The sequence below is a fragment of the Hyperoodon ampullatus genome (assembly GCF_949752795.1).
Source record: "Hyperoodon ampullatus genome assembly, chromosome: 17".
Taxonomy (NCBI): Eukaryota; Metazoa; Chordata; class Mammalia; order Artiodactyla; family Ziphiidae; genus Hyperoodon; species Hyperoodon ampullatus.
The window spans coordinates 423,749-436,079 of record NC_136930.1 but is presented as its reverse complement, the minus strand read 5'-3'; the positions used below and the strand labels follow the sequence as shown (position 1 = coordinate 436,079).

Below are 12,331 nucleotides of genomic sequence, written 5' to 3'. Positions count from 1 at the left end.
CTCAGGGCCCCTTAGGGTTCTGTAGCCAGCTGCCTCATGACCAGGCCCTGCTAAACAGCAGCCAGCAGCATCTATACAAGGCAGGTCCTGGCAACCAACCAGGCTAGGGGCCAACCAAGCCCACCAGATCACCCACATAGCCCACCATAACAGAAGGACCCATGCAGCCCTCTTAGGGGGAACCCTTAGAACATATAGGTAATGGGTGGACAGTGCACTGCTGGGACGCACAAGATGTCTCCTACAGAGGGCCACTTCTCCAAGGTTGAGAAATGTAAGTAACCTACCACGAACATAAAAATACAAATAGCAACTTAGACAAAATGAGGTAGCAGAGGAATATGTTCCAGATGAAGGAACAAGATAAAAAACCCCAGAAGAAAAACTAAGTGATGTGGAGACAGGCAATCTACCCAAGAAAGGGTTCAGAGTAAGAATCATAAAGATCAAAGAATTTGGGAAAAGAATGCACAGAGTGAGAAATTAGAAGTTTTGAGCAAAGAGTTAGAAAACATAAAGAGTAACCAAACAGATGGAGAATACGATAACTGAAACGAAAAATACACTGGAAGAAATCAATAGTACAGAAGAACAAATCAGGGAGCTGGAAGACAGAGTAGTGGAAATCACTGCCACTGAACAGAAAAAAAAAAAAAGTATGAAAAGAAATGACAGTTTGAGAAACCTCTGGGACAACATCAAACACACTAATACTTGCATTATAGAGGCCCCAGAAGGAAATAAGAGAAGGAGCCTGAGAACATACGTTTAAGACGTTAATAGCTGAAAACATCCCTAACCTGGGAAAGGAACAAGTCACCCAAGTCCAGGAAGCACAGAGACTGCCACACAGGATGAACCCAAAGAGTAAGACACCAAGACACACTGTAAATAAAGCGACAAAGAGATAAAGAGAATATTAAAAATAACAAGAGAATAAGAAATAACATACAAGGGAATTCCCATAAGGCTGTCAGCCCATTTTTCAGCAGAAACTCTACTGGCCAAAAGGGAGGGGCATGATATATTGAAAGTGATGAAAGGGGAAAAACTACAACCAAGAATAATCTATCCAGGAAGGCCCTCATTCAGATTTGATGGAGAAATCAAAAGCTGAAAGGGTTCCGTACCATCAAACCAGCTTTACAACAAATGTTAAAAGAACTTCTCTGGGTGAAAAGGAAAAGGCCCCAACTAGAAACAAGAAAATTATGAAATGAAAAAGCTCACCAGTAAAGGCAAACATACAGTGAAGGTAGGAAATCTCCACACACCAAGCTAGTAGGGAAGTTAAAAGAAAAAAGTAGTAAGACTGTCTATATCCACAATAAGCAGTTAAGGGATACACAAAACAATGAGACATAAAATATGCAAGCAAAAACAGTAATTGTGAGGGGAGGAGAGTACAAATGCAGGGTTTTCAAAATGCATTTGAAATTAAGACATCAGCAACTTAAAACAATCATGTATACATATATACAGACTGCTATACAAAACCTCATGGTAACTGCAAACCAAAAATCTATAATAGATATGTACCCAAAAAAGAAAAAGGGAACCAAACATAACAGTAAAGCTAGTCATCATATGACAAGAGAGAACGAAAGAAGAAAGGGAAAAAAGACCCTACACAAACAAATCCAAAACAATTAACAAAGTGGCAGTGAGAACACACACATCGATGATTACCTTAAATGTAAACAGAGTAAATGCTCCAACTAAAAGACACAGAGTGGCTGATGGACACAAGAACAAGACCCCTTGATATTCTGCCTACAAGAGACTCACTTCAGATCTAGAGACACATACAGACTGAAAGTGAGGGAGTGGAAAAAGGTATTCCATGTAAGTGGAAATCAAACGAAAGCCAGAGTAGTAATACTTGTATCAGACAAAATCGACTTTAAAATAAAGACTGTTACAAGAGACAAGGAGGGACACTACATAATGATCAAGGGATCATCCAAGAAGACATAACAATTGTATATATATATGGGAGCACCTAAATATAAGGCAAATATTAAGAGACATAAAAGGAGAAATTGATGGTAACACAATAATAGTGGGGGACTTTAACACCCCACTTATATTAATGGACAGATCATCCAGACAAAAAATCAGTAAGGAAACACAGGCCTTAAATAACACATTAGACCAAATGGATTTAATTGATACATATAGAGCATTCCATCCTAAAGCAGCAGAATACATATTCTTTTCAAGTGCACATGGAAAATTCTCCAGGACAGATTACATGCTAGGCCACAAAGTAAGCCTTGGTAAATTTAAGACAACTGAAATCATATCAAGCATCTTTTCCAACCGCAACACTAGAGAGACTAGAAATCAACTACAAGAAAAAAAATTGCAAAAAACACAAACATGTGGAGGCTAAATACTATGCTGCTAAACAACCAATGGATCACTGAAGAGATTAAAGAGGAAATCAAAAAAATACCTACAGAAAAATGAAAGCAAAAATACAACGAGCCAAAACCTATGGAATGCAGCAAAATTGGTTCTAGGAGGGAAGTTTATAGTGATACAGCTTACCTCAGAGAACAAGGAAAATCTCAAATAAACAACCTAACCTTACACCTAAGGCAACTAGAGAAAGAAGAACAAACAAAACCCAAGTCAGCAGAAGGAAAGAAATCATAAAGATCAGAGCAGAAATAAATGAAACAGACGAAGAAAACAACAGAAGAGACCTTCAAGATGGTGGAAGAGTAAGACGTGGAGATCACCTTCCTCCCCACACATACACCAGAAATACATCTACACGTGGAACAACTCCTACAGAACACCTACTGAACGCTGGCAGAAGACCTCAGACCCCCCAAAAGGCAAGAGACTCCCCACATACCTGGGTAGGGCAAAGGGCAAAAGAAATAAGAAAAAACAGAGACAAAAGAATAGGGACGGGACCTGCACTTCTGGGAGGGAGCTGTGAAGGAGGAAAGGTTTCCACACACTAGGAAGCCCCATCACTGGTGGAGATGGGGGTCGTGGGGGGGAGCTTCAGAGCCATGGAGGAGAGCGCAGCCACAGGGGTGTGGAGGGCAGAGTGGAGAGATTCCTGAATGGAGGATGGGTGCCGACCAGCACTCACCAGCCCAAGAAGCTTGTCTGCTCACCTGCCGGGATGGGCGTGGGCTGGGAGCTGAGGCTCAGGCTTCGGAGGTCAGACCCCAGGGAGAAGACTGGGGTTGGTGGTGTGAACACAGCCTGAAGGGGGCTAGTGCACCACGGCTGGCCGGGAGGGAGTCCGGGAAAAAGTCTGGACCTGCCTAAGAGTCAAGAGACCATTGTTTCGGGGTGCACAAGGAGAGGGGGTTCAGAACACCACCTAAACGAGCTCCAGAGATGGGCACGAGCCACGGCTATCAGTGCAGATACCAGAGACGGGCATGAGATGCTAAGGCTGCTGCTGCCGCCACCAGGAAGCCTGTGGGCGAGCGCAGGTCACATCCACACCTCTCCTCCTGGGAGCCTGTGCAGCCCGCCACTGCCAGGGTCCCGTGATGCAGGGACAATTTCCCCAGAAGAACGCACGGTGCGCCTCAGGCTGGTACAACGTCACACTGGCCTCTGCCGCTGCAGGCTCACCCCACACCCGTACCCCTCCCTCACCCCGGCCTGAGTGAGCCAGAGCCCCCGAATCAGCGGCTCCTTTAACCCCGTCCTGTCTGAGTGAAGAACAGACGCCCTCAGGCGACCTACACGCAGAGCCGGGGCCAGATCCAAAGCTGAACCCCGGGAGCTGTGCGAACGAAGAAGAGAAAGGGGAATCTCTCCCAGCAGCCTCAGGAGCAGCGAATTAAATCCCCATAATCAACTTGATGTACCCTGCATCTGTGGAACACGTGAATAGACAACGAATCATCCCAAATTGAGGAGGTGGACTTTGGGAGCAACGATACATACATATATATATATATATATATTTTTTTTTTCCTTTTTCTCTTTTTGTGAGTGTGTATGTATATGCTTCTTTGTGTGATTTTATCTGTATATGTTTGCTTTTACCATTTGCCTAGGGTTCTGTCCGTTTTTTTTTATTAAAAATTTTTTAATAATTAGTGTTTATTTTAATAACTTTATTATTTCCTTCCTCCTTCCTCCCTTCCTCTCTTTCTTCCTCCCTTTTCTGAGCCATGTGGCTGACAGGGTCTTGGTGCTCCAGCCGGGCGTCAGGCCTGTGCCTCTGAGGTGGGAGAGCCAAGTTCAGGACACTGGTCCACAAGAGACCTCCCAGCTCCACGTAATATCAAACAGCGAAAGCTCTCCCAGAGATCTCCATCTCAACACTAAGACCTAGCTCCACTCAGCGACCAGCAAGCTACAGTGCTGGACACACATCTCCATCTCAACACTAAGACCTAGCTCCACTCAACGACCAGCAAGCTACAGTGCTGGACACCGTATGCCAAACAACTAGCAAGGCAGGAACACAGCCCCACCCATTAGCAGAGAGGCTGCCTAAAATCATAATAAGGTCACAGACACCCCAAAACACACCACCGGATGCGGTCCTGCCCAACAGAAAGACAAGATCCAGCCTCATCCATCAGAACACAGGCACTAGTCCCCTCCACCAGGAAGCCTACACAACCTACTGAACCAACCTTAGCCACTGGGGGCAGACACCAAAAACAACGGGAAGTATGAACCTGCAGCCTGTAAAAAGGAGACCCCAAACAGAGTAAGATAAGCCAAATGAGAAAACAGAAAAACACACAGCAGGTGAAAAAGCAAGATAAAACCCCACCAGACCTAACAAATGAAGAGGAAATAGGCACAGCTTTTGCACAGTAAAGGAAACCATAAACAAGACGAAAAGACAACCCTTAGCATGGGAGAAAATATTTGAAAATGAAGCAAATGACAAAGAATTAATCTCCAAAATTTACAAGCAGCTCATGCAGCTCAATATCAAAAAAACAAACAAACAAACAACCCAATCCAAAAATGGGCAGAAGACCTAAATAGACATTTCTCCAAAGAAGGTATACATATTGCCAACAAACAAATGAAAGGATGCTCAACATTACTAATCATTAGAGAAATGCAAACCAAAACTACAATGAGGTGTCACCTCACACCAGTTAGAAGGGCCATCATCAAAAAATCTACAAACAATAAATGCTGGAGAGGGTGTGGAGAAAAGGGAACCCTCTTGCACTGTTGGTGGGAATGTAAATTGATACAGCCACTATGGAGAATAGTATGGAGGTTCCTTAAGAAACTAAAAATAGAATTACCATATGACCCAGCAATCCAACTACTGGGCATATATCCCGAGAAAACCATAATGCAAAAAGAGTCATGTACCACAAGGTTCATTGCAGCTCTATTTACAATAGCCAGGATATGGAAGCAACCTAAATGTCCATCAACAGATGAATGGATAAAGAAGATGTGGGACATATATACAATGGAATATTACTCAGCAATAAAAAGAAATGAAATTGAGTTATTTGTAGTGAGGTGGATGGACCTAGAGTCTGTCATACAGAGTGAAGTAAGAAAGAGAAAAACACATACCGTATGCTAACTAACACACACATATATATATAGAATCTTAAAAAAAAAAAAGGTTCTGAAGAAGCTAGGGGCAGGACAGGAATAAAGATGCAGACGTAGAGAATGGATCTGAGGACACGAGGAGGGTGAAGGGGAAGCTGGGACAAAGTGAGAGAGTGGCATGGACGTATATACACTACCAAACGTAAACTAGATAGCTAGTGGGAAGCAGCCGCACAGCACAGGGAGATCAGCTCGGTGCTTTGTGACCACCTAGAGGGGTGGGATACGGAGGGTGGGAGAGAGATGCAAGAGGGAGGGGATACGGGGATATATGTATATGTACAGCTGATTCACTCTGTTATAAAGCAGAAACTAACACACACACCATTGTAAAGCAATTATACTCCAATAAAAATATTAAAGAAAAAGAACAGAAAAGATCAATGAAACTAAAAGCTGGTTCTCTGAAAAAAATAAACAAAATTGATAAACCTTTAGCCAGACTCCTCAAGAAAAACAGGGGGAGGGCCCAAATCAGTAAAATCAGACATGAAAAAGAGAAGTTACAACAGACACCACAGAAATAGAAGAGATCGTAAGAGATTACTATGAGCAAATATACGGCCATAAAATGGACCACCCAGAATTGACAAATTCTCCCAAGACTGAACCAGGAAGAAATAGAAAATGCGAACAGACCAATCACAAGTACTGAAATTGAAACTGTGATTTAAAAACTCTCATCAGGGACTTCCCTGGTGGCCCAGTGGTTAAGAATCCACCTGTTAATGCAGGGGACACAGGTTCAATCCCTCATCTGGGAAGAGCCCACATACCGCGGAGCAACTAAGCCATGCGCCACAACTACTGAGCCTGTGTTCTAGAGCCCACGAGCCACAACTACTAAAGCCCACACGCCCTAGAGCCCAGGCACCACGACTAATGAAGCTCACGCACTCTAGGGCCCACGTGCCACAACTACTGAGCCCACATGCTGCAACTACTGAAGCCCGTGCGCCTAGAGCCCATGCTCCACAACAAGAGAAGCCACCGCAAGCCTGTGCACTGCAATGAACAGTAGCCCCCGCTCGCCGCAACTAGAGAAAGCCCTAGCACAGCAACGAAGACCCAATGCAGCCAAAAAAATAAATTTAAGAAAATGAATAAATAAAAAATAAAAACTCCCAACAAATAAAAGTCCAGGACCAGATGGCTTCACAGGCAAATTCTACCAAACATTTAGAGAAGAGTTAACACCTATCCTTCTGAAACTATTCCTAACAATTGCAGAGGAAGAAACACTTCCGAACCCATTCTATGAGGCCACCATCACCCTGACACCAAAACCAGACAAACACATCACAAAACCAGTATCACTGATGAACACAGATGCAAAATACCAGCAAACCATATTCAACAATATATTGAAAAGGTCATACACCATGATCAAGTGGGATTTATTCCAGGGATACGAGGATTTCTCAATATCCACAAATCAACGTGGTACACCACGTTAACAAATTGAAGAATAAAAACCATATGATCATCTCAGTAGATGCATAAAAAGATTGATAAAATTCAACACCCATTTATGATAAAACTCTCCAGAAAGCGGGCATAGAGGGAACCTACCTCAACATAATAAAGGCCATATGTGACAAACCCACAGCTAACATCACACTCAACTATGAGAATATGAAAGCATTCCCTCTAAGATGAGGAACAAGACAAGGATGCCCACTCTCACCACTTTTATTCAACATAGTTTTGGAAGTCCTACCCAATGCAATCAGAGAAGAAAAAGAAAAGAAAGGATCCAAATAGGAAAGGAAGAAGCAAAACTGTCACTGTTTGCTAATGACACGATGCTATACATAGAAAATCCTAAAGATGCCACCAGAAAACTACTAGAGCTCACCAAAGAATCTGGTAAAGTTACAGGATACAAAATAAATATATGGAAATCTGTTACAGTTCTATACACTAACAATGAAATCTCAGAAAGAGAAATTAAAGAAACAATCCCATTTACCATCACATCAAAAAGAATAAAATACTTAGGAATAAACCTACCTAAGGAGGCAAAAGGCATATAATCTGAAAAGACGTTGATGAAAGAATTTGATGATGATGCAAACAGATGGAAAGATGTACCTTGTTCTCAGATTCGAAGAATCAGTATTGTTAAAATGACCATACTACCCAAGGCAATCTACAAATTCAGCACCATTCCTAGCAAAATACCAATGAGCTGTGGCAGGGCTGACAGGTGTGCCTGAGAGACTGAATCCACTTCACCAGAATAACAGGCTGGGAAGGCAAATCGCTCCTCCTTGTGTTTTATTACTGGGAACATGCGCAAGTGTATGGCAGGTTGGACACCTGACTCACAGAATCAAATAACTGTTTTCAGCTCTGGCTACTTTGTAATCTGGGGGATCTGTCTCTTAAATTCCAGAGGCTGAAGTGAATGCAGAATTTTCTACCCACCACAGTAGGTTCTTAGTAAAATACACAGGCTTTAGCAGTGCCGAGGATGTGTGACCCTAATACCCAGGGGCTTTATTATTTTGGCCCTTATATTTCCTTTCACACACACACACACAAAATACTGGAAATCAGGTTTATCCGAAAAGCCTATATTTGTAACCTCACTATTGTCTGACACAAAACACGAGAACATATCATACAGTTAAAATTATTCCTGAGCCAGAAGGCGAACAAAAGTATCTAATCTGATAGTTGAGAATCATCATCTGAAGAGGGCGCTAAAGTCACAATTTCTCTCCTCTTGACACTGGCACTGATCAAAAACATTTTCACTGTTCCAGACTTTCACGTGGCGAACTGTTGTTGCCCCATATCTTGCACCGTATGAAACATCCGGAAGTGGTCCCTCGTGAGGACTGAGGTATGGCCCCTTCGTGTTATGAATGAGCCGGCCCGATTTCCTAACCCTGACAGTGTCCCACAGCTAGAGCACGTCCAGCCTCCTGAATTTCTAAAGGACGGATGTGTTTAGAAAGTCCACATGAAGTGCTGCATTTGAACAACTCAGCTAAGCTCAACATAGCAACGTCCTCATAAACACGGGTGAATCCAAGGCTCCAACGTTTTTAAGGAATACTTTCTTATTTGACTGTTTCCTTTAGACAGTTCTCCTCAGAACAACACAGGCTCAAGATTCCTAACAATGAGGAATCATGACCAACTTCGTATTTATCTCGGATAAATTAACAGAGTTAGGAAAAGACAGTTAAGTGGAGACATTCAAGAAATGACTGTGGACAACTGCTGTCACAGAAGCTAAACTTTAAATTGTTTTATTGTATTTTTAATAGTCTTTCACTTGCCGTTAAACGTCATAACAAATCTCTACTTTGTTGGTCTACGACCTCTCCTTTCTTTTTCAGTAGAAGGGAAGAAAACTCTTTAAACATTATCATTAGTAGTTAATACACTGAAAAGAAGATGGGCGTAGCATCTCTTTCAAGCTCAATCCCAATTTGACATCTGAATCTACTAGCCATCTCACTGAATTATTTTCATGAGAATATGGTTCTCTGTGTATTTATTTTGCATTCCCTGACTGGAGAGGGCTTTAGTAGTGTTTTCATGGCTTCCAAAATAGATGTCTTTCCTCTGGGTGTCCATGAACCACACTCTACGTGTTCCTGGGTTTTACCTTTAATAGATAATTAATCGTGTGACATCCACATCACGGCCCCTGAGTAATTCTACCGTAGTATGTCTGTCCTTCTAGAAAACCTATTCAGTATCCCATGGTGCCGTCATCAGAAGTCACCTCTGGAATACTGTGGAGCTTGTGGAGCGCTTGGTGTTGGGAAGCAACGAAATGAGAAAGGATGTGGACAGAGACCAAGTCTGAACAGGGACGGTGATGTGAAAAATAGAACTGACCCGAAATGCCTGACCCCAAATTGTAGGAAACGTTAACCAACAAAGCCAGTTCAGTCTTTTCCTGCATTTTACAATGTGAAGAGCTAGCAAGTTAACACCTTGTCAGAGCTGCTAGTATAAACCTTATTTTTCTCCTAAAGGGGACCTACCCCATTGCTCTGGATCCAAAGGCACTTCTTTTTGGAATACTGAACAGCATAAAAAAAAGAGCCTGGAACTAAAGACAGGACTGAAGTAAGACATCACCGCAAGATGGCACTGCTCTAGTGTCCCTGGAAGCAGCGTCGGGGGCGCGGGGCTCGCGGGGCGCTAAGCGTGGAGCCCCCGGGCGCTCGTGGGCTTTCCGGGGGCGCGGAGCTCTCGCGCACTCGTGGTTCCCAGCTTCCCCCGGCCCTAGGCGCGCGGGGTTGGAGAGCGCCCCCCGGACCCGGAGGAACCCCGCGGGGCAGCGTCTCCAACCACGCCATCCCTGCGATCGGGAAGCCGCGAGACCCTAATTCCCTGAAGCCGCGGGGGAGCGCCCCCGGGCCCTAGTCCGCGCGCTGGCCCGGGCGCCGTTCTGGTTCCGCCCCGACTCCGCGGGCGCGGAGGCCCCGACCCACCAGCAGGAAGGAGGAGGCGCGGCCGAGGGAGGGTCGTTCCCGGCAGCGCTGCGCGGGCCGGGCCGGCGGGCAGGAAGCACGGGGGAGGCGCGCGGGCGGGGGTCCCGCGGTCCTCGGCCGGGGCGGGGCGGGGCGTGCGCGTCAGTCCGGCTAGAAAAGGCGGCGCCCGGCCCGCCCGGGGACCGCGCTCGCCGTCGGCCCGACGCCGCCATGAGCGCCGCGCTCTTCAGCCTGGACGGCCCGGCGCGCGGCGCGCCCTGGACTGCGGAGCCCGCCGCCTTCTACGAGCCCGGCCGCGCGGGGAAGCTGGGTCGCGGAGCCGAGCCGGCCGCGCCCGCCATGTACGACGACGAGAGCGCTATCGACTTCAGCGCCTACATCGACTCCATGGCCGCCGTGCCCACCCTGGAGCTGTGCCACGACGAGCTCTTTGCCGACCTCTTCAACAGCAACCACAAGGCGGGCGCCCTGGAGCTGCTGCCCGGGGGACCCGCGCGCCCCGCGGGCCCCGGCCCCGCGCCGCGACCGCTCAAGCGCGAGCCCGACTGGGGCGACGGCGACGCGCCCGGCTCGCTGCTGCCCGCGCAGGTGGCCGCGTGCGCGCAAACGGTGGTGAGCCTGGCGGCCGCCGCGCAGCCCACGCCGCCCGCGTCGCCCGAGCCGCCGCGCCGCAGCCCCGCGCCCTCAGCTCCCGGGGCGGCGCGCGACAAGGCAGCGGGCAAGCGGGGCCCGGACCGCGGCAGCCCCGAGTACCGGCAGCGGCGCGAGCGCAACAACATCGCCGTGCGCAAGAGCCGCGACAAGGCCAAGCGGCGCAACCAGGAGATGCAGCAGAAGCTGGTGGAGCTTTCGGCCGAGAACGAGAAGCTACAGCAGCGCGTGGAGCAGCTCACGCGGGACCTGGCCGGCCTCCGGCGCTTCTTCAAGCAGCTGCCCGGCGCGCCCTTCTTGCCCGGCGCGGGGGCGGCGGACGCGCGGTGACGCGGGGGGCGTGCGGGCTGCGGCCGCAGTGCCTGGAACCGCCGGGCCGGACCCCCGGGCTGGGCCGGGACTCGGACAGCTGCCGCGTGGACCCTAAGTTACTGTGACGGCAGCTTCTCTGCATCCTACGCCCGAGGAGGCAGCTAAGGTACATTCGTAAAAGAGACTATTCGGACAAACCTTTGTACTGTAGATACGAGGAAAAGACTGAGCATGCTCACTTTTTTATACTGATTTTTACAGTATTTGTAAGAATAAAGGCGTGTTAGACCCACCTTGATTCCTGCGCCGGGGAGGGCGCGTCTGGCTGGTGTGCGCCCCGGGGCCGGGTTCCTGGAAGACCGTCGCTTTGCTTCTCCAACAGGCCAAACTCCACCTGCGGACGTGCCGGTTAACTTGCCGAGCGAGACCCGCTCGGGTGGAAGGCGCCCCGGAAACGTGTCGGAAACCGGCCGGAGCGGGTCCCACCTCGAGTCGGAGGCAGGGAGAGGAGGGCTCAGGTTATCCGAAAACCCGTCCCACTCATTTTGGCTTTCGTGGGATTTGCTTTCACTTTCCTCCGTCCTGTAGACAGCTTCAAGTAGATTTTCAAAGTGCATAAAGTACACAAGTCATACAGGAGATGGAAAGGACGGTCACAAAGCTACTTAAAAGCGGCTGCCTTGCCGGCACTGGTAATGCTTCAAGGCTTAATCTGGACGAATAAAGAAAGCCGTTGCCTTTCCCCCACGAGAGTGGGTACTAGGCAGCCTTCTTTGCTCTTGGCTGCTACGTCTGTGTTATGTAATTAGTTAACCGTGGCCTGTCATGATTATACTGTCATAAGGGAGGAAACGCAAAATCTTTAGTGTCCAGAGATAATTAATCCATGGTTTTACTTTTAACTCAGATCTCTGCCAACAAGGTGAACGATTACCCAGCTCTCCTGCGGCCGCGTAATCCTGTGCAGTGCCCGGCAGGACTAACCAGACCTGTCAGTCTCTCCGTAAGGAGCTATCATCAGGCCAGTCACTTTATCTCTACATTATGGGAAACAGTTTTACCTCTGACATAGTTCCCCAGAACATTTTCCAAAAAATACTGAACTGCAGAACGCTTAGGCTGGACACTGACTGTGCAGCAGTAATATGACAATAGAGGACAAAGGTTTACACTCGGCAGGGTAATTCTTTGGGGAAATGTTAAATATAAGAAAAACACGTTGAATCATTGTAAAATTTGAACACTTTAGAATTACAGTAGAACAAAACTTTTTCTACTATATATTGTCTAAGGCAAATACAAAATGAAAACCTCAA

The 12,331-nt window shown here is 47.1% G+C and overlaps 2 protein-coding genes across 2 annotated transcripts in view; one reads left to right on the top strand and one right to left on the bottom strand.

Annotated features, from left to right (window-relative positions):
- Window positions 1-12,331, bottom strand: part of SPIDR (scaffold protein involved in DNA repair) — a gene marked incomplete at its 5' end in the record, with an annotated part of 358,863 nt that overhangs the window by 11,579 nt on the left and 334,953 nt on the right. Inside the window, one exon of the mRNA XM_079722236.1 lies at window positions 11,309-11,409. The remainder of the gene's footprint in view (window positions 1-11,308; window positions 11,410-12,331) is intronic.
- CEBPD (CCAAT enhancer binding protein delta) lies at window positions 10,135-11,307 on the top strand. The gene has a single exon (XM_079722238.1). It carries the CDS (start codon window positions 10,263-10,265, stop codon window positions 11,031-11,033), a length of 771 nt encoding a protein of 256 aa, XP_079578364.1. The 5' UTR covers window positions 10,135-10,262; the 3' UTR covers window positions 11,034-11,307.

Bases quoted from the DNA above. Each gene is read 5' to 3' on its own strand.
- CEBPD (XM_079722238.1), top strand. From the start codon at position 10,263: ATGAGCGCCGCGCTCTTCAGCCTGGACGGCCCGGCGCGCGGCGCGCCC.